The sequence below is a fragment of the Littorina saxatilis genome, linkage group LG10 (genome assembly GCF_037325665.1).
Source record: "Littorina saxatilis isolate snail1 linkage group LG10, US_GU_Lsax_2.0, whole genome shotgun sequence".
NCBI classification, from domain to species: domain Eukaryota; kingdom Metazoa; phylum Mollusca; class Gastropoda; order Littorinimorpha; family Littorinidae; genus Littorina; species Littorina saxatilis.
In genome coordinates, this window is record NC_090254.1 from 7,302,852 (window position 1) to 7,324,900 (window position 22,049).

General features: G+C 42.0%; 1 protein-coding gene and 1 long non-coding RNA gene across 2 annotated transcripts; both read right to left on the reverse strand.

Annotated features, from left to right (window-relative positions):
- Positions 1 to 3,020: 3,020 nt before the first annotated feature.
- Positions 3,021 to 6,030, reverse strand: LOC138978047 (uncharacterized). Its single transcript, XR_011459565.1, has 3 exons — positions 5,810 to 6,030; positions 4,931 to 5,021; positions 3,021 to 3,922 (listed from the first exon to the last, which is right to left on the reverse strand). It is a non-coding gene; the product is annotated as an uncharacterized lncRNA (long non-coding RNA).
- A 2,211-nt stretch (positions 6,031 to 8,241) lies between these two features.
- LOC138978048 (uncharacterized) lies at positions 8,242 to 20,299 on the reverse strand. The gene is made up of 7 exons (XM_070350672.1): positions 20,160 to 20,299; positions 15,081 to 16,031; positions 13,886 to 14,088; positions 13,096 to 13,593; positions 12,629 to 12,824; positions 11,820 to 11,991; positions 8,242 to 10,419 (listed from the first exon to the last, which is right to left on the reverse strand). Exons 2-7 carry the CDS (start codon positions 16,008 to 16,010, stop codon positions 9,971 to 9,973), a joined length of 2,448 nt encoding a protein of 815 aa, XP_070206773.1. The 5' UTR covers positions 16,011 to 16,031; positions 20,160 to 20,299; the 3' UTR covers positions 8,242 to 9,970.
- Positions 20,300 to 22,049: the final 1,750 nt, after the last annotated feature.

The window sequence follows — 22,049 nt, forward strand, 5'->3', positions numbered from 1 at the left end:
CTCCGCGTCTACAGGTGACACTATGGGTGTTCTGAACGAGTCTTTACCTGGACTGAGTATAGTGTCTACCTCCACGTCTACAGGTGACACTATGGGTGTTCTGAACGAGTCTTCACCTGGACTGAGTATAGTGTCTACCTCCACGTCTACAGGTGATAGTGTTGGTAATCTGAACGCGTCTTCACCTGGACTAACTATAGTGTCTACCTCCACGTCTACAGGTGACAGTGTTGGTAATCTGAACGAGTCTTTACCTTGACTGAGTATAGTGTCTACCTCCACGTCTACAGGTGACACTATGGGTGTTCTGAACGAGTCTTTACCTTGACTGAGTATAGTGTCTACCTCCACGTCTACAGGTGACACTATGGGTGTTCTGGACGAGTCTTTACCTGGACTGAGTATAGTGTCTACCTCCACGTCTACAGGTGATAGTGTTGGTAATCTGAACGTGTCTTCATCTGGACTAACTATAGTGTCTACCTCCACGCCTACAGGTGACAGTGTGGGTCTGTTCGAGTCTTCACCTGGAGTCACCATCGTGTCTACCGCCACGGCACGCAGATCTAGAGTCGCATTGAAACCGCAAACGACTCAATAGGTCATATTTGAATAAAGTTGATCACACGAGGCCCCGATAGCTCGGGGGTTGAATAAACCACGAGAACTGATGTGTGTTTTACGCGTGTTAAATAGCTGTTCAAGTGATCTGTGACTGCCATTTGGTGTTGGTAAATGATATTGCGCGTGTCTTCTGTCAGCTTATTATTGCTGTTTTAGTGAAATATGCCATCGTTCTATAAACCTACTGTGAGGCGGAGTGGCCATTTAAGAAGTACTAACAAGTGTGCATCACGAACTTGAAGTTACAACTTGACGTGCGGTTGTAATTTGCAAGAGAACATGTGTGCCTGATATGTTTTATGTTTTGCTGTTCAGCTGAAGAAGAAGAAGGTATTTTTTGCCGGATGCTTTCTTTGCTTGTTCCTTAGTGCTTTACTTGATATGCAGGGCTAGCAGCTATCGGGTTCTCGCCGGAAATCTGATTTTTGAAAATTTAAAACCGGAAAATCCGGTTTCTTAAAGTAAAACTTTTTTTTTTAAACGCTCCCCAGACCCCTGCCCCCGTGGACTCTGACCGTTCTGGGTTTTCACTTTTGTGTGTGTGTTAGCCCTGGATATGTTATTAATGTATGTGGTTGTAAGGTCTTAGCCTTGAAGTTGATATGTGATGCGTTGCAATGATGTGCAAGAATATGTGCCTGATGCTAACTTTGCTTGGTTGTCTGTCTCCGTGCTTTGGCCTTTTGTCTTGGCTGCTGGTTGTGAACTCTTAGCTGTGTACGCTTGTATTTACTATTACGATGGGTTAAAGTTGATGTCTATGTGTGTGATGCATTAAAAACTGCTAGTAGCCTTATCATACTGTGCTTACTGAGAGTGTTTTCCCTTTCTATTATTGCTGTACTTCCTGCAAGATGGATACCCCAATACAATGTTGAAACTGAACTACTTCGCCTAAGCCTTATCATACTGGTAACTCTTAGAGAACGTCAAGCGCTATATAAATCTCCCCATACAATCATAGAGTAAGTCTGGTTGTTTGCTGGTTTTGTGTGTGTGTGTGTGTGTGTGTGTGTGTGTGTGTGTGTGTGTGTGTGTGTGTGTGTGTGTGTGTGTGTGTGTGTGTGTGTGTGCTCTTCAATTTTTGCCATTTCAGTTTCAAGTTCAGCTGCTCTGAAAGCCGCTTCGTCTTTCGCTGCTTCACGAGCCTGAGCTCTTTCATCCCTTAACTCTCCCTGTCGGTCTCTCATGTAATCTTTTAAATCAGACCCGGTCAGATCCAAAGCTCTCGCTTCTTCAACAAATGTTTGGAATTCAGAGCTAAGGACGGCCTCAGTCATGTTATTGTGTTGGTATGACTATAAACAAGTCAAAACTTAATCAATGATATGTATGTGTGCTGCTCGACATGCTTGGTCATATGAGCAGAGCATAACTCTTAGTAAGTCCAGTAAAAGTGCCAAAACCAAAGGAATACTGACTTGAATACACGCAGAGACTACGCGACATGCGAGGTCTTGTGGTAAAGCGAAACACTCAGGCCTCTCAACGCCTTACTAACAAGAGGCGAAGCCTTCAAGGCTCCCGTAAGAAATCGACAAACAGTAACACACTCAATCACTCCGTCACACATACACACACACACACACACACACACACACACACACACACACACACACACACACACACACACACACACACACACACAGTAAGCATAGGTGACACGGTGCAAGAGTGCGAGACACTAGATCTAGATCTGTCTGTCTGTAGCCTACTTACGGCAAAGAAACTACAATGGGAAGAAGGATAACTTCCTCATTGGGCATGCTTAGAAATGAGAATGGCTAAATACGAGTTATTCCCCTTTTCTACATGCTGACCAGGCTCTCTCCTGCTTTGTCATGACTAGTACAGTCGATCTTTCTCATGCTGTGACTTGCTTTATTTTCGGTATTTAAAACAGCAAACACACACACACACACACACACACATACACTGAAGAAGTTTCCATTCTGATTCGGTTATTTTATTTGGTGCTATATGTTTGCTTCACATTGTTTATTTTACATTGCTTTAGGTATCCCAATTCGCTAAACACATCCATAATGCATGCATGGCTCATTCGAAAGAGGGCAACTGAATAACTGATGCCCAATAGCAATAAATACTGAACAACTGAACAATAAATAGCAATAAATGATGACAGCGCCAAGTTTTTAAGTACAAAGTGAAATCATGTGACTGGACAAAGGCACAATTACAAAATACAAATAAAAAAATCGAGGCTCATTTTAAATTAAGTTCTCAGCTCATGGGGAAGCATAAGGTGACCCTAGAAACCGAAATTAGGAGACCTCCCGCCCCCAGGGCAGACTAAAAAAAAAAAAAGGGGGGGGGGGGGGGGCTAATTTGTGAAAAAGTATAAAAGGAATCGAAAACAGTATACATGTATTTAGTTAATACCCCAAAAATTGTATAGTATATACAATGTCAGACCCTAAAGAAAGTTTGTTAGTCTTTGCTTAGGCAAAACAAAGCAAAATAGCCTGTTTACGGTATCCCGACCAACCCTATTTTTCTAGACCAACCCTAGACTTTTTTTTTGGCATTTGGAAAAAAAGAAAAAGAAAAAAAAAATCAATTTTGTTCCTGTTTTTTTGCAAAATAATTTAAAAAGATGGTTATAAAATTTTTTTAAGAAAAGCCGACCTACCGACCCTCTTTTTGTGTGCCTATGTTACTGTAAACAGACTAAAAGGTACATCAGAAACAACACACCAGGGAGGGTCCAAAATTGTATCAAAATATAGATGGTAGGGAATTCAAAATAAAAAAAGACAATAGACAAAACATGTACTTCGGCTCATAGAGCCTTCTTTAATTTTTGACTCATTAAGTCCATGCTCCGAGAGTCCTTTTTTTAATTTTTAATTGCCTACCATCTATTTTTTTTATACAATTTTGGACCCTCTTTGTACGGAGAGAGTTGGCAATTGTTAATCACATTCTCTCATCTCATTGACTCTCCTTCAGCTCCTTGGTAACATGCGTTCCCGTCTCTGCCAGGATTGGACACAGCAGCAGATAACCGGTAAATATGTAACAGGCATAAATGGCAAAATAGCTCGCCTCGCCTGATAATATAAGAGACAACTGTTCTACTACAAAGTCTTTCTTGGGAGGCTTGGCTAATTTACTCGCTCGTTTTACACGGGGTTCCATCGTTTTCTTTTCTAATCGGAAAACCTTGCTCCTCAGTTTGTTGACCTTCTGCCAAAGTTCCGCTTCACGAGGGGATGGGAAGATGACGACTTTGATGCTTTACATCCTATGTCCTCCAGGATCGCCTGAATGTCATCTAAAAAAGAAAACACACATAAAATAACATAACCATAACAAGTTACAACCTGGAAGAAATTAAAACACGTGTAATTAAATCACAAAATGAAAATAAACAATAGCGTAGGAAGGCAGGCCAGAAATGAAGTGTATTAGCAACTATGGATACGATGTGGAACAATGATGGAATTGACCTTGTTTGGTACTGAATGGGTGAGGCCATTAGAACTGTACCCACGGAATACGCGCTATATAAGCTTCATATTGATTGATTGATTGATTGATTGATTAGGACAACAGTACCAGGTAAACTCCTCACACACCATGCCTCTTTCTTTCTTTCTTTATTTGGTGTTTAACGTCGTTTTCAACCACGAAGCTTATATCGCGACGGGGAAAGGGGGGGGGGGGGGAGATGGGAATAGAGCCACTTAATTGTTTCTTGTTACACCATGCCTCTAACAGGATATGTTTCCCATCTTTACGTGTTGGAACTACAGGTACAATTTCATCCATCCATGCATCCGCCCTATACAGCTTCTTCTTCTTCTTCTTCTTCTTCTTCTGCGCTCGTGGGCTGAAACTCCCACGTGCACTCATTTTTTTTGCACAAGTGGAATTTTACGTGTATGATCGTTTTTACCCCGCCATTTAGGCAGCCATACGCCGCTTTCGGAGGAAGCGTGCGGGGTATTTTTGTGTTTCTAAAACCCACCGAACTCTGACATAGATTACAGGATCTTTTTCGTGCGTACTTGGTCTTGTGCTTGCGTGTACACATGAAGGGGGATAAGTCACTAGCAGGTCTTCACATAAGTTGACCTGGGAGATCGGAAACATCTCCACACTTAACCCACCAGGCGGCCGCGACCGGGATTCGAACCCTCGACCTTCCGAGTTAATAGACCGACGTCTTACCACCCCGCCACAGCGCCCGTCACCCTATACAGCAATTATCAACTATGTAATGGATGGGTTTAAACATTTTTTGATGTCAGGGTGTTCTTCATGGTTAAAAATCTCTTACCTGGTTGAACAATTTGTGCATCAGGCGACAGGTCGGTGCTGGCTTCATTTGTAGCTACCCTTTGCGATGGTGGCTTCCTCCCACTAGCAACCTGCAAATGCACAGCTCTTTAACTGACAAACTCACAACCAACACCCAGTCACAATGAAACAATTCTCCCAATTTCATGGCATTGGTCTTAGGCCACACAAAAAAGTGTATGTTTCTCGTAAGGCAAAACAAAAAATAATCTGTTTACAGTATCCGGACCGACCCTATTTTTTTCCCACCGGCCCTAGACTTTTTTGGGGCATTAAAAAATGAAATTAAAATATTCAGATGGCTAAAATACAAAAATAAAAAGCCGACCTACCGACGCTATTTTTGGAGGGCCTATGTTACCTTAAACAGACTTTTTTTGTGGCCTAACATGACTAAAGGTGGAGATTTTTTTTCTAAACTTTTTTTTTTAAACCATCTTTTTAACTTATTTTGTTGAAAAACAGGAAAACAATTGATTTTTGAATACCCCTTTTATTTTTGAAAATGCAAAATAAAAGTCTAGGGTCGTCGGGAAAACATAGGTAGGGTCAGGTGACCAGAAACATACAACTTTTTTGTTGTTGACGCCGACCCTATACTTTTTTTGCCATTTGGGGCTGTTTTTTGGCAAAATAAGTTCATCATATCATCATAATCAAGACGTCGATCCAAAATAAGTAACTTTTTTTGGTTGGCCTTATCATTTTTTTGCGCTAAATGCAAACAGGCATTATTTGATGGGAACAATGCTGTTTTTTTTTCAATTCTTACATCAGCCTCAAACTTGTCATTACTCAACCTGCATTTAATAGTGTGCTTCATTGGTTTGCAAAAACCTAAAACCAATAAATAAATAACCTTCGGTGGTGGATTGGGCACTGCAAACAATGTCGGGACAGCATTCCACACAAATGATCCTCTCTGCAGGATTGTTTTACTGGTTGGCCTCAAAGTGATCAGTACAAAGCTTGAGACCTTGAACATCAGCTGGCTGCAGCTTTTCAAAGTCCTCTCGCCTTGTGAATTGCATCCATATTCTGCACCTAGTTTGACAATAAAAACAACAATGTTATTGTTAAACTAAGCAAAAAGGAAAGACAAAAAATAAATCAGATCTTCAGTCTAAATCTAACGCTCTGCCTGAACGCAAAACGGATGAGTGATGTACCTTTGTACTGTAGTTTTCCCGTAAGCAAGGTTTGATAAAGATTTCGGCAAATATGCCCACGGGTAGTTTGTCATCAAGTGTAAACTGTTGTTTTGTACTGACTGCTGACTCACACTCACAGTCGTAAGTACAGTGTACACATGCACACACAGGTACACACGCAGACACACGCGTACATAGTACAGCTAGTACAGAAATCTCAGGATGAACCGATCCATGCTATGTTTGTAATATTTCATTTGCATATTAGTTCTATAAATACTGTAGTATCATAGCAGACAAAAATGCCCAGAGACAGTTGGCTTATCTGAGTGAGTTGACTCGAGCCATTGCATTCTCATTCTGAAGAAGGTAAACCTGATGAAATAATCACTGCACAACCCACCTTTTTTCTTCTTTAGGGAACTTGTGGAAAGTTTTCCCGAAGCAGCTCTGTTTGTAACGGGCGTTCTTGCAACAAAAAGCCGAGCACAATTTACCACCACCTCGCACGCGATCGGTACCTACGCGATCCGCCATTTTGTTTTCGCCGTCAGCATGTGACTAGGGACGATAACCCACAAACACTTTTTCGCATTTTCTTCGCAAGTTCCACGTCTTCTTTATGTACAGTGTTTGCTTACGGGGACACGACTGCCAGATGGCCAGATCGACACTGCGCTTTCGACGGCGCTTCCTCGCGCAGACACTGGAAACACGCTGTGCAGATTAACCTGTAGGAAATCTCCTTTGGTATCTTCTTTATCTATTTTTCTGGAGCTACGAAACCGAACAATGTGACATCGTCTTCTCCGAATCGGCGAACTGCAGCTCGGTGATAAATGTATCTATACCACAATCCTTCACGCGATCTGACCTAACCTTGACCCCTGACCTGGTCTACATACCACACACGACACAAACCAGTCACCTGTTTTTACCCCCCCCCCCCCAAACCCCCCCCCCCCCCCCCCACCACCCGTTTTCTTTGGATACACACTTTAACTACATACGTGCCGACGAAATGTTGATCATTGCTTCAATATTTTGAAGCTGTTGCTTGGATAATAACCAGGTAAAATTAGTATTTCGGTGTTTAGTCAAATGTTAAAGTTTCTATCACACACATACACACACACACACACACACACACATACACACGCACAGACAGACACAGTTTAGCATCGCATAGGCTACACTTACGTGAGCCAAAAATGAGTTTATGCAATTTCATAACGAAAACATTGCACTCAAATGCACCAGGAAATATTATCATATCACCACAACAATGAAAAACATGTTTGTGAATGTGTAAAATATCAAAATCGCACAAGATAAAATTTGATTACAATCATAAAAACACAAAAGCAGGAAAAACGGGAATGAGCGGGGTCACCACTGTAATGGATTCAATCTCGGCAGAATGCAATGCATCAAACACACATCTTACTCGCATCTAACTCGCGCATGTTGATTCCCTCTGTGATGTTATTGTTTACTGTTCATGTTGTTTTATGTGTGTCTTTCACTCACGCTCATTGCAGACTCAGAAGAAGTAGTTCAATTTCAACATTGTATTGGGGTATCCATCTTGCAGGAAGTACAGCAATAATAGAAAGGGAAGATATTAATATGAAAACAGATGTATTATGTTCCGGAGGATTTTGGAAGAGAAAGTTTAATGTAGAAATTGATGAACGATCTTGGATAGTTGCCTATCAGTCAACACAAGAGACTAGATTAAGAGTTTTACACTGGAAAATTATGCACAACATTTATCCGACCAACATTCTCCTGTGTAAAATGAAAGTAACGGAAACTAATAAATGTAATTACTGTTGTGATGTAACTGATTTCATTGAACACTTCTTTTTTGAATGCCCGGTTGTATACAAATTCTGGAAGTTTATTGAAGAATTTATTTTTCGTACTTTAGAAATTAAGATTGTTTTGAAAGTTAGTGATGTTTTATTTGGTATGCATTTTGTAATGGTGAAAAAGGCAACTATGTATAAATTGAACCACATTATCTTAATCGGAAAGATGTGCGTTAGTATATATATAAAAAAACAAATTCGTTTTTACCGTTGGAAAGTATTTTTAATAGGCAGTTACAGATAAGAAGCATTTTTGTGTGAAAAAACATAAATAATCAACAATAAGTGTATTATTCAACAAGTCACCTAATTTATGTATCACGAACATACACACATATCAACACAATGTTTACATTATAAAAATAGTCCAAGAAATGCACAAATCAACAATTACGAGTAGCATCACGAAGAAGACACCGCCCTGATATGGCCCTTCGTGGTCGGCTGGGCGTTAAGCAAACACACAAACGAAGAAGACTGAAGACAACTGACAGTTTCTTCAAACAGACAGTATAGACTGGTACATACACAATGCCGCCTCGACGACGATGTCTAAAAGTTCGCTGAACTTAAAGCCACCCTCCGTCTCCCGTAAATCATATGTTTCTTGTTACTGAGCTCCCCGAGCCTTTATATACAGTACATACATACTTCCATTTGAACTCTCACCGAACGGGAACATCCTGGTTGCTTTCCGTTGAGAGTGAGACATTTTCAACGAATTTATTTCGTGCAGTTAGAAAGGAAGTACATTAAACAAATCGGAAGCAGTCCGGAGAGGACACTCTGGAAAAAATATCTTTAGAGTATCTGCAATGAAAATGATAATAATGATACTAACACATGTTTTTTGTGGTTTTTTTGTTGCGCGACTCTTATAAATGGTTCCAAAAGCATGCAAAAACACAAAAACCAGGAACATTAACACAAAGAAGGCATACAAATCGCTGGATAAACCAAAGCGAACTGAGTTAACTTACAACACTCATGATATAGAACCCAATTCATTTGGAATAAAGCAGTGCCTTTCAATGATTATTAGTTTTGCCTCAGTTGAAGTAAGAGTTTGACAGAAAAATATGATAATAGGCTCACAAATTAGGAGAAAACACACACACACACACAAACTCATTCTAAAACAAAGGCGCCAAACTTGTACAAAAGGCATCCACGTCGGTCGTTTGGGAGAGTGTGAGTTGCCTCAAAAATGTCATGGTCGTTTGAGTGTTGAATTCGAATAAAATATTGACATTCAGACGATCGACTGCTGTCAGATTACGTGTCGTGCTCGCTCATTAAAAGATAGTGCAAACAAATACAAGTTCCAGAGAGAGAGTACATGGTTAAATTCAACTTGTCGAGAAGTCATGTCAAATCATTCATGCTTCATGTGTCCGCCTCATTTTGAACATCTTTAGTGTCAGCTTGGATAATCAGCTGAGTCCGGAAGGAGTGTTTTTTCTCTCCATTTTTTCCAAAGTTGTTCTGTTGAATGTATCATCGAAACAGGGACGAGCTTTCAAGAAAGCAATCCGTATAATGCAGGATGCGGTTTTTGATTTGTTTTACTGCACGTCATTCACAAGGTATATGGACTTGGACTAGGAGGCAGAAATGACAAAAACTCATAGACAGTTCTTCTGGGACAATTAATGGCTGTAGCTGTTACATGTCTGTTTCTACTATAACGATCATATCCGAAGCTGATAAAATTTTCACTGACTTTCAGACGCTTTGTCGTGTTTTGATAGTCATCAAGGAAGGGACGCAGCTGAGCTTCCCTGACCTCGTGGTGACAGCCCCCGATAGAACAGCCTGGCGAAGGGTTTCAACCCTCATGTCCTCCCAACGACTCCCAGTCAGAGGACTGATGATGATGATGATGATGATGATGATGATGATGATGATGATGATGATGATGATGATGATGATGATGATGATGATGATGATGATGATGATGATGATAGTCATCCACGAGGGCCGTAGTCTAACTTTCTAATCCAAATCGGGCTCGGCAATACCCGGCCTCTCCACAACCACAAGCTGAGTGGTGCATCTTGACATTGCAAAGAGTCTGCCATCCGTTTCAATAAACTCGTCGTCAAAGTTGTCATCCGGGTCCTTTTCGCCTCTGCCAGGCACCCAGATCACCAGCTTTCTTTCCAGGCCGTTGACGGCTCTGTAAAAGGTGATGGTGACCGAGTTGTTGAGCGCCACTGCTGTCTCGGCGACATTCTGCTCCCATCTCGCCATGTCCTGTGGACTTCTCTCCAGAACGCACACGGGGACTCCTTCGGCTCGAAGACGACGGACCAGCCCGCAGGTTGGTGAGACGACGTTACCGCTTGCGTCTTTCACTTCTTCCTTCAGCTCGTAGGCACGTGTTAAGATGAAGACGTCTCTGAACTCCAGGGTTGCTGGGCCGTTTGGGAAACTAGTGTGACCTGCAGGGTAAGACACGCTCCAGTAAGGCCAAACAAAAAAATTGTCTGTTTCTGGTCACCCGACCGACCCTAAATTTCGGCGCCGACCCTAAACTTTTTTTTTCCTAACTCAAAAATTTTTTTTTTTTTTTTGGTGGTAAAGGACAGGGTGAGAAAATGAACAACAAAAACGTGTGAAAACGAAAGTCCGCTGACGATTTGTAAATGTGTTGAGTGTCTTGTCTCTATGTATAGTGAATCCAGTCTCTTTGCGCGATTTTTAAAGTTAGTTTTATTGGTCTACATTTGGATAAAAAAAAAATGTAAAAAAATCCCTACCTACCGACCCTATTTTTTTTAGCCATGTTACCAGAAACAGACAATTTTTTTGTTTTTTGCCTAATGGTCACGTAAAGTAAGCATTTGCTTGAGTTCGTGTCCTAGCTGCATTTTTGTCAATGTCATGTATTTGGAATAACATTGTGTTTAAACCAAACGTTCCATAGTTTTTACTTTGCATATTGGAGTTTTTACCGATTGCTTTTTATGGCGCGCATGGAGGACGAGATTAGTAACGTTCACCACCACCACCACCATCATCCTCGTCATGATCTTTCAGGCACCTTGAAATGGTAACTCTTATGCACCTATTTAGCACCCATTGTTTTCGAGGTGTCGAACAGGTATACAAGGCCCGGTTGCTAACTTCAATTAATGTATTGTCAGGGGTAGATTACTGACGGTCAGCATCACCACCAACACCGTCCACATCATTGTTACCATTTTTTTTTCTTTCAAAACTTTCATTATAATTTGCAACCACCGCCTTCCTGCATTTTCCTGCAGAGAGTTTGAAATGCGTATTTTTCACTTGAGAAACAGTGTTGACGTCCAACGGCGTACACTTTCCAAGAATGAGAAACAGTGTTGACGTCCAACGACGTACACTTTCCAAGAATGAGAAACAGTGTTGACGTCCAACGACGTACACTTTCCAAGAGATAACAGCCCTTCTTCTTCTTTATTCATGGGCTAAAACTCCCATGTTCACTCATGTTTTTGCACGAGTGGGTTTTTACGTGTATGACCGTGTTTACCTCGCCATTCAGGCAGCCATACGCCACTTTTGGGGGAAGCATGCTGGGTATTTTTGTGTTCCTATAACCCACCGATCTCTGACATGGATTACAGGATCTTTTCCGTGCGCACCTTGTCTTGTCAGTGCTTGCGTATACACACGAAGGGGGATAAGGCCCTAGCAAGTCTCCACATAAGTTGACTTTGGAGATCGGAAAAATCTCCACCCTTAACCCATCAGGCGCGGCCGGGATTCGAACTCACGACCTTCCGCATAGGAGGCCGATTTCCAAACCACTCGGCCAATGCGCCCGTCATAACAGTCCAATATGTGCCATGCTTACCCGAGTGACCAACGTGGAAGCGCCTCAGCAGAAGGTGGGCGATGTCCGACCCACACTGCTCGCAATCTATCGGCCAGTACGCTTGGAGATGTGCAGGACCTGCGTGACGTAGTGTTATAACCTTCATTCCGTCACCGGGGGCCGGCACAACTCGCTCACTGTATGGCAAAACCTGCGCAATGCATCGTACACGCTGACGTAAAATGCACAATAAACTTTCAAGAAAGAGATGGTTTTACCTGATTAACTCTCCAATTCTCAGTGGCTCACGCTTTCAATTACCTTTCACTGGATTCCTATTGTACAGGCCGACTGTGCATAGTATCAGCCCACAACGTGACTCTGGATCAGCATTGGTCCTACTCCAAAATGTCTTAGCTTCGTTTGCATGTGTGTGTTCAATAAAAAGTACTAAAGCCGGCAATGCAACTTCTAGAACACACACACACACACACACACACGCACGCACGCACGCACGCAAGCACGGCCACACACACACATACACGCACGGTGTACGCACACACACACGCACGCACACACACTTACACACACTCGCACAGACACCACATCAGCTCTTCAATGTCTTTACAAATATCAGTGAATCTGCATCCACAGGAACACATAAAAGCATAAATTAGATTTTGTTTAAACATCTTTCTTTCACCTATGAACAAATTTAAATGCTTAAAATACTTATTTCCCAAAGGCGACAAAGCGTTACACAGTTTCATATTATCACAGGGGATAAACATATAACATTTCATTCAACTGATTCAGAAATCAGCATGAGCCTCACGTTACATGCTCACCTCATAGGTGTGTTCGCGTAGACCTCGATCTACCTCTCTCTGCACAACAGGGGCAAAACGCAGGGGAATGGTCACTTCGGCCACAGGAATGTTGCGCGGGATTCTGTGAAGTTGGACACTGGTCATCCAAATGCCTCCAAATAATGGGTGGCTCAAGAACATGCCCACCATCGCTTCCATCATGTCACTTTGAGTCCTAAAACAAACGACGACAAAAACAAATAAAGAAGCAAAGTAAAGTACAAGTTGACTGGCTGATACACTTGGATATAAGGTGATTTCAACATGTTTATAATGTCTTCAACTCATTTTTGTTCGATTAAGTGAGCCCTGTACGACGTACACCTAGAAACATTCGGAATTGGGGTTAAAATTAAAAATGGGCTTTCAATTTTGATTTAAAAGATGGCGTTGTAAAGTTCAAAGGTAACACGTGTTTGTAAACATAATGTAAAAGAAAGTTGTACCTGGCACCCAAAGTGGCGTCATCATAGATGACATACAGCCGTCGACCACTTGCGGCGTTCCCCTGCACAATGCCTGCCACATCCTTCAGTGCCTTCAAGAGGTCAGACGGACTTCTCTCCCAGTTGTAATCTAACTTATGGACAGTGCCTACGTTTGGCGGCATGGTAGGGTCGTTGGCGAGGGTCATCTGAATTTGATGGTAGACAGCATGGGAAGTACCAATGTTGCCATGATCAAGACTCACCACATAAACATCGTTGCCATCGCGGAGCCATTGCAAAGCTTTTAGGATGAGAAGAATCGTCTTCCCTGTACCTGGAGGTCCGGATAACCACAGTACGTCTGGTCCTCTCAGTAGGATGTCCAGCTGCTGGTAGGTGAGTACCAGGTGAGCCAGGCGTCTGCCCAGCTCGGACACCGCCTCTCCTTCAGTCCTCACCTCCACCCTGGGTGCCGTGTTGCAATGGATGTCCACAGTGGTGGCAGGGCCAACAAATCTTAAACACATGCAGATGCTTGGCAGGGAAAAAAATGCGCCGATTTGTATTTTGTTTTGAATTAAATAAATTTGAACTTTATTATTGAGGGTGAAAGAATAAACATGCAGAGATCGAGAATCTTTTTTTTTCTCCATCTGACCCTCTCCCATTAACAGCATACTCATAACTCAGAGAGAGAGAGAGAGAGAGAGAGAGAGAGAGAGAGAGAGAGAGAGAGAGAGAGAGAGAGAGAGAGAGAGAGAGAGAGAGAGAGAGAGAGAGAGAGAGTATAAACGCCTTTTTACTCTACCTGGCTACAATGTCCAGGTAGAGCTGATCATTGAGCTGCTTGTCCACGGTATCGGTCACTCTCTTCTGCCACCAGGCACTCAACCGTGACAGGACGTCAGGTGTTACGCTCCAGTAGGTTTCAGGATCTGACACTAGATCGGCGGTCATGCACATCTTGGCCGCTTCTACTGCAGTGGTAACTTGCAGACTCTGGCACACTTCCTGAATATATGTTCCGTAAAAATAAAATGGGCAGAATAGAGTAAACATGTCACAAACAGTCGTCTCATAACAAAAGATTAAAGAAAAAGAAAAAAAGCACACAAAAATACCCACAACACACACACGCGCGCACGCATGCTCGTACACAAACCAGCACACACGCACGCACGCAAGAATGATATACATGTATGAATTGAGGGGGCGAAGTTAGCTCAGTTTGGTGGCTCATTTGGTAGAGCACTGGACAAGTGATCCGAGGGTCACGGGTTCGAATCCGTTATCCGTGTTCCACCCCCGTGTCACCACTATGGGTCGTAAAAGACCTTGGTCATTCTGCCATAAATGCAGGTGGTCGATGGGGCGGGGGACGTAGCTCAGTTGGTAGCGCGCTGGCTTTGTAGCCAGTTGGTCGCTATCAGCGTGTGTTCGATCCCCACGTTCGGCGAGAGATTTATTTCTCGGAGTCAACTTTGTGCAGACTCTCTTCGATGTCCGAACACCATCGTGCGCACATGCGCACGAAAAAGATCACACGTTCAAAGCGAAAGTCTCAGGGCTTGGAAAACACGAAGACACGCATGCATCATCTCTCGTCTCTGATTATCATGATCGTATTTCGATACTTTGACGAGACAAACCCAATGCTGGTGTGTCGAAGAAGACAGCCACAGCGAGCTTGTTCGAATCAAAGTATCACACCATATCTTCAGCGTATTACCAATACCTGTCCCAATATAGACCAGTTGGTCTAAGAGGACGTTAAACCCAAATAGTCAGTCAGGTGGTTGATTACCCCTAATCACGCACACACCTTGGAAGCGCGACTCTGTTGCTGCTAGCTTTCTACTGTAAGGAAGCGACCCAAATTTGCCAGCGATGGAACAATAAAGCAATGGACATGAAATTGAAAATAATGATGTAATGCCAAATAAACAAACACAAAATCTATGTACTGTTATATTCTCACTCTCCGACTTTACAAATATGCTGACCTGTTGAAGTTGTGGATCTGCATCCAGGACTCGCTGCAGTTGCGTGCTGCTTACATAAGGCAGCAACAACGTTTTTTTCACAGTCAGGCCAGGGGTAATATCGCTGACCAAGTGCTTGACAACAGTCTCCGATTTGTCCAGCTGTTTGACCGCCTTGGCCACCCTTTTGGCAACTTCGGCATCCGCCTGGGCTTGTGACAGCTTCAAGGAGCTTTGGTTCTTTCCAACAGACTTCAGCTCACCAAGTAAGATACCGTGCTGGCGATGAATGACCATGACGTCAAAATCGCCCTGTGAGTACACAACTGTAGGCTTGCTCCTCTTCCCTTTTTTGCCTTTCTTGTCAAGGTCGCCAGGCCGTGGAAGCCGTTTAGCAGCAGCAGCCGCAGCGTAAGAACTCTTGTTCATGTAGCTGGAGAAGTTGAGCTGGGACAGTATGAACATGGTCTCACCGCGGTGCTGGCCCAGCTCTTGAAGATTGGTCAGCACGTGATGCTGGGAAAAGTCGTCACGGACGTCGCTGTCGTGGACGTTGGAACCGGTGAAGGATTGGGGCTGAGGGGTCCAGATGCTGTGCTTGGAGGGTTGGCTTGCTTGGTACTGGCTAGGGGTCTGGCTAGAAGCTGGATTCGTTGTCAGCGTCATGAACAAGCCTTTAAGAATGTCCACCACTTCTAGCCCAGTGGCAGCGATCGGAGGATTTGGCATGGGTGTTGACATAACGGCTGACTGATTGCCTGCTGGCGTCCCACCTCCGACTGGTAGTTTTCCCACAAGAACAGTTTCGTTTGCGACTGTGTTTGTGTCATACGTGATTCTGTTAAAATGCACAGGAGGCACGCATATTGTACTTTTGAGAATGTCAGGGTATAGGGTCTCTATCAGTTGCGACCAGGTGTTTGTCGTGTTTCCTTGGTTCCCTGATGCCATTTCTATGTTCTTGGGTACAACCTGTTGTTGACAGACACAGAAAATGTCTTGACCTACATTTTAGGTAATGAAAAAAAAAGTTCCTTTAAATGAAAAAAGGTGAGCTGATAGAAAAAAAAAGAAAACATCAAAACGGCAAAACTTTATGAGACTCGTGTATATAATACAATCCAAAAACATTTGTTAGTGAATATGCTACGTTTTGCCACTAAATTACTTCTGCGCGAAGACTAAAGGTGAGATTATAAACTTATGTCTTGACGTTGTCTTTATATTATAAAATAAAAATCAAACTAATTATCGATCCTGGCTGCACCTCATATGTTGAACAAGGGGGGGGGGGGGGGGGGGGGACCTTTCCGAACTCCCAGGTCAAGCTATGTGCAGATCTCCCAGTGCATTATCTTTCTGCAGGCGTACATGCAAGCACAAGACCATCTATGGTCATTGTAATCGTATTCCCAATGTCAAAGTTTGGTGGGTTATAGAAACACAAAAAGACCCGGCATCGATCCCAATACACGTAAAAGACTGTCATTGCCCACGAGAGCACGTGAGAGTTGCAGCCCACGAACAAAGAAGTGTTTTGCGTCGCGGGTAGCTGGACCAGACGCACCCTGATATCCTGCACATCAACGAAGGTGCCGTGACTGGACATTTATCTGGTCAAGAAGTCAAGTCCAAAACATAGAACAACAAGCACAAACAAAAATAGCTGATATTTACGTGTGAGTCTTTGTATGAGCAGGTTGGGTTTTAGCTTCCGTCACATGTAATGAGCGTGATACAATATCACTAGTAGAACACATTTTGTCAGATGACTTTGAATAAATGCATTACTTTTTTAAATTTGCATTTCTAACTGTATCTGTACGAATGTTTCGGACCCCGCGTTAAAAAGTTTCAGGAATATACAATCTAAAATCAAAAGAAACAAACACTTCACAGATTTAGATGTCATTTTCTAAACGAAATCAGAATTTGGACTCAGGAAGTTTTCAGAGTCAGCCATTGATATGGTCACTGATAATGCAAGTTCTATTATTGTACTCGTACTTTCCTATTTTCAAGCAAAAGGCTACATAATACTACAGAGGAAAAAGCAATTTACCGTGTTGAGGACAGCGTGGAAACATCTAGGAGTGTGTGCGCCAAACAATAAAACAAGTCGCGTAAGGCGAAAATACAACATTTAGTCAAGTAGCTGTCGAACTCACAGAATGAAACTAAACGCAATGCAACGCAGCAAGACCGTATACTCGTAACATCGTCAGTCCACCGCTCACGGCAAAGGCAGTGAAATTGACAAGAAGAGCGGGGTAGTAGTTGCGCTGAGAACGATAGCACGCTTTTCTGTACCTCTCTTCGTTTTAACTTTGTGAGCGTGTTTTTAATCCAAACATATCATATCTATATGTTTTTGGAATCAGGAACCGACAAGGAATAAGATGAAAGTGTTTTTAAATTGATTTCGACAATTTAATTTTGATAATAATTTTTATATATTTAATTTTCAGAGCTTGTTTTTAATCCAAATATAACATATTTATATGTTTTTGGAATCAGCAAATGATGGAGAATAAGATGAACGTAAATTTGGATCGTTTTATAAAAGAAAGTGTTTTTTTACAATTTTCAGATTTTTAATGACCAAAGTCATTAATTATTTTTTAAGCCACCACGCTGAAATGCAATACCGAAGTCCGGGCTTCGTCGAAGATTACTTGACCAAAATTTCAACAAATTTGGTTGAAAAATGAGGGCGTGACAGTGCCGCCTCAACTTTCACGAAAAGCCGGATATGACGTCATCAAAGACATTTATCAAAAAAATGAAAAAAACGTATGGAGATATCATACCCAGGAACTTTCATGTTAAATTTCATAAAGATCGGTCCAGTAGTTTGGTCTGAATCGCTCTACACGCACGCGCACACACACACACACACACACACACACACACACACACACACACACACACACACACACACACATACACCACGACCCTCGTCTCGATTCCCCCCTCGATATTAAAACATTTAGTCATAACTTGACTAAATGTAATGAGCACACATAATATAAGGAAAACAAAGCTTCCTCAAACGCTTCAAGTTACAGCAGACACTAGATTCGCACTGACTCAGTGGAGGGGAACTTTGAAACTCGATACCGGATGTGAAGTGTCCTTGGTCTATTTCTCCAATGTCAAAGGGATAATATTACCCAGGTTTTGACAAAAATCAGATTGCTCAATTGCATGGGTATTTTCTAAACACACTTTGTCTCTAGTTCTATGTGTAATTTGAATTGTATCGCTAACTGCATAGTGTTTGTATTCTTAGCATTCAAAGTACATGAAGGTATGCCCTGAGTATTGTTGTGACCAATTTTCTATGGAAAGCGATTGATTTAGAGACATTTCACAACTGGCTTTTTCGTTTATCAACATTACTGCTTGGCATCTTGCGTGCTGAACGTTAGTACCCAACTCTTGGTCATGAAGCTTCTTCTTCTTCTTCTGCGTTCGTGGGCTGAAACTCCCACGTACACTCGTGTTTTTGCACGAGTGGAATTTTACGTGTATGACCGTTTTTACCCCGCCATTAAGGCAGCCATACGCCGCTTTCGGAGGAAGCATGCTGGGTATTTTCGTGTTTCTATAACCCACCGAACTCTGACATGGATTACAGGATCTTTTCCGTGCGCACTTGGTCTTGTGCTTGCGTGTACACACGAAGGGGGATAAGCCACTAGCAGGTCTGCACATAAGTTGACCTGGGAGATCAGAAAAATCTCCACACTTAACCCACCAGGCGGCCGCGGCCGGGATTCGCAACCCTCGACCTTCCGATTAAGAGGCCGACGTCTTACCACCCCGCCACAGCGCCCGTCATGAAGCAAAACAAACTCTGTGTCTGCATTACATTTGTAGTGGCATCGTTTAAAGTCAGAGTGTAAAACCATGACAAGTTAGCTCGGATTGGCTGTGATCTTATCTGATATAGTTTCAGTCTCACATATTGACGACGCACTTAAATTGTTTCACGAATAAGATGCGTATATTATCTGATGTAACATGACAAAAAGTATTATAACCAGAAAAATGTTCGCATTTGTTATTCTGTGCACAGAGCGAACTCGTTATTTCATTCCGCTTTTGGATTAGCAATGTTTAAAATAATTGTGTGTATAAAACGTGTTGTGTAACATATAAACTTAAACTTCAGGCATTGTTGTAACTCTAGACAAACTTTGAATTCAATTCCTTCATAAACAAAAATGTATTTACAACATGGACACTGTCTCCCCCTACCAAGGTGCACGCCAACCTTCAGCTATATCGACCCAAAAGCACATGAGATCAATAAATCAATCAATATGAAGCTTATATAGCGCGTATTCCGTGGGTACAGTTCTAAGCGCTTGTCGAAGAGTTGTCAACACAGGACTAACAAAGAAACTAACATCTACAGACGGACACGAACCCTATCACACACTAGCAAACCCTGATAAACATACAACAAACAACTGTTTAACAACAATGTACACATCAATAGCTAGGTCCAAACAAAATAATATTAAACACAAAGAAAACACCTCTCACAGAGCACAGCACAAGAATGTCTTTTGGGGCACAACACATCACGTCGAACATGAAAGTCGCAGCCAGCTATATGAGATATGGGTTCGGACACAAATAAACACAAAGTAAAACGTATACACACGGCATAAATAAATCCCTGCGCCTTGAATATGTGCGCGATATAAATTGCATAATAAAAAAAAAATAATAATAATAAATCCCTGCGCTTAGAACTGTACCCACGGAATACGCGCGATATAAGCCTCATATTGATTGATTGATTGATATAGCGTGTGTGTGGGGTTTGTTTTTTTAAAGATCAGACTCTAAAACCTGTCATCATTTTGGCGTTTAGTTCAGCTTCACGATTAAGCTCGATGGGCGAAGCTTTGGCCCTGATTTGTCGGTACAAACACTTTGCAAAGTATAATTCGGGCTCAAATAAAGACTTTTCAGAGTAGACATTTGAAAATACCGTAGACATCTAAATGGTGTAATGAAAACATAATTAGTTGACGATCATTGGTGTGGTAACCTTATTCACATCGAACATAGCAAAATACTCACGTTATGCTCTCTTGAATGTGCGTTGAAACACAGCTAACTCAACCACATGAGTCATTCTCTTCAAACCACATAATTCACTCTGTACGTGATCACCCCATAGGAGTCCTCGCTCAATGACGTTTAGAAACTACACTAGGAAGATACTAGTGGGGCAGTTAGAAATCACGGTGTGTCAACTGATCCCGTTCATACACCGGATGTTTCCGTTCATCCGCAGGATGTTTCCGTTCATACAGCCTCATTTTTGGCACTTGCTTGGGGAAAAACGTGGTGGTAAGTCGTGTGGGCAGCGCGCTTTTGTACTACGTTGCAAGCCCCTGGAGCAATTTTTTTGTTAGTGCTTTTGTGAACAAGAAACAATTAACAAGTGTCTCTATCCCATCTCCCCCCTTTCCCCGTCGCGATATAACCTTCGTGGTTGAAAACTACGTTAAACACCAAATAAAGAAAGAAAGAAAGCGCGCTTTTGTGATATTGCAAGAATAAGGTAGCTAATTGGTTGGGCTATGTGTACGATAAGTACCAAGGTGCTAGTAATCCTCGTGATAACACACGCGGGCCGAACATGGCAGAATTGCCTGATTTTTTTAACAATAACAATAACAATAACAGCACTTTATTGTCCATTAAAATATTACATAAAAATGGAAATTTTTCTTCGGCACACCCTGCCTGCCTGTAAACGATTATAACAACAATTGTATAGGACGACACACATAAAACATAAAACATAAAGGGGATACAATCAAGTATGATATTGCACTATGTGAATTTACCCTCTCATATCACAGGAGTTGGGTTTCACAGCAGAGTAATCACATTACAAATATTTCACACACACCTTCACATGTACACATTGTTTGTTTTTTCCCAGCCGACCAGCCTCTACGTGATGCGAGAAGAATTTAAAATGGTGACTGCAGAAGGCAGGAATGACTTTTTAAACTGGTTTTTGCGTGCCAAAGGGACCTTATAACGTTTACCTGAAGGGAGAATTTCGAAACAGGGGTTGAGAGGATGGATCGGATCACGGACAATTTTGAGAGCTTTCCGCTTAATGGCAGCTTCGTAGAGACTGGTCAGCTGTCGTTGGGGTTGCCCAACAAGCTTGCTAGCCGTCGCAACAATGCGGTGGAGTTTAGCTTTGTTTTTACATTTAGTCAAGTTATGACTAAATGATTTAACATCGAGGGGGAATCGAAACGAGGGTCGTGGTGTATGTGCGTGTGTCTGTCTGTCTGTCTGTCTGTGTGTGTGTGTGTGTAGAGCGATTCAGACTAAACTACTGGACCGATCTTTATGAAATTTGACATGAGAGTTCCTGGGTATGAAATCCCCGAACGTTTTTTTCATTTTTTTGATAAATGTCTTTGATGACGTCATATCCGGCTTTTCGTGAAAGTTGAGGCGGCACTGTCACGCCCTCATTTTTCAACCAAATTGGTTGAAATTTTGGTCAAGTAATCTTCGACGAAGCCCGGGGTTCGGTATTGCATTTCAGCTTGGTGGCTTAAAAATTAATTAATGACTTTGGTCATTAAAAATCTGAAAATTGTAAAAAAAAATAAAAATTTATAAAACGATCCAAATTTACGTTGATCTTATTCTCCATCATTTGCTGATTCCAAAAACATATAAATATGTTATATTCGGATTAAAAACAAGCTCTGAAAATTAAATATATAAAAATTATTATCAAAATTAAATTGTCCAAATCAATTTAAAAACACTTTCATCTTATTCCTTGTCGGTTCCTGATTCCAAAAACATATAGATATGATATGTTTGGATTAAAAACACGCTCAGAAAGTTAAAACAAAGAGAGGTACAGAAAAGCGTGCTATCCTTCTTAGCGCAACTACTACCCCGCTCTTCTTGTCAATTTCACTG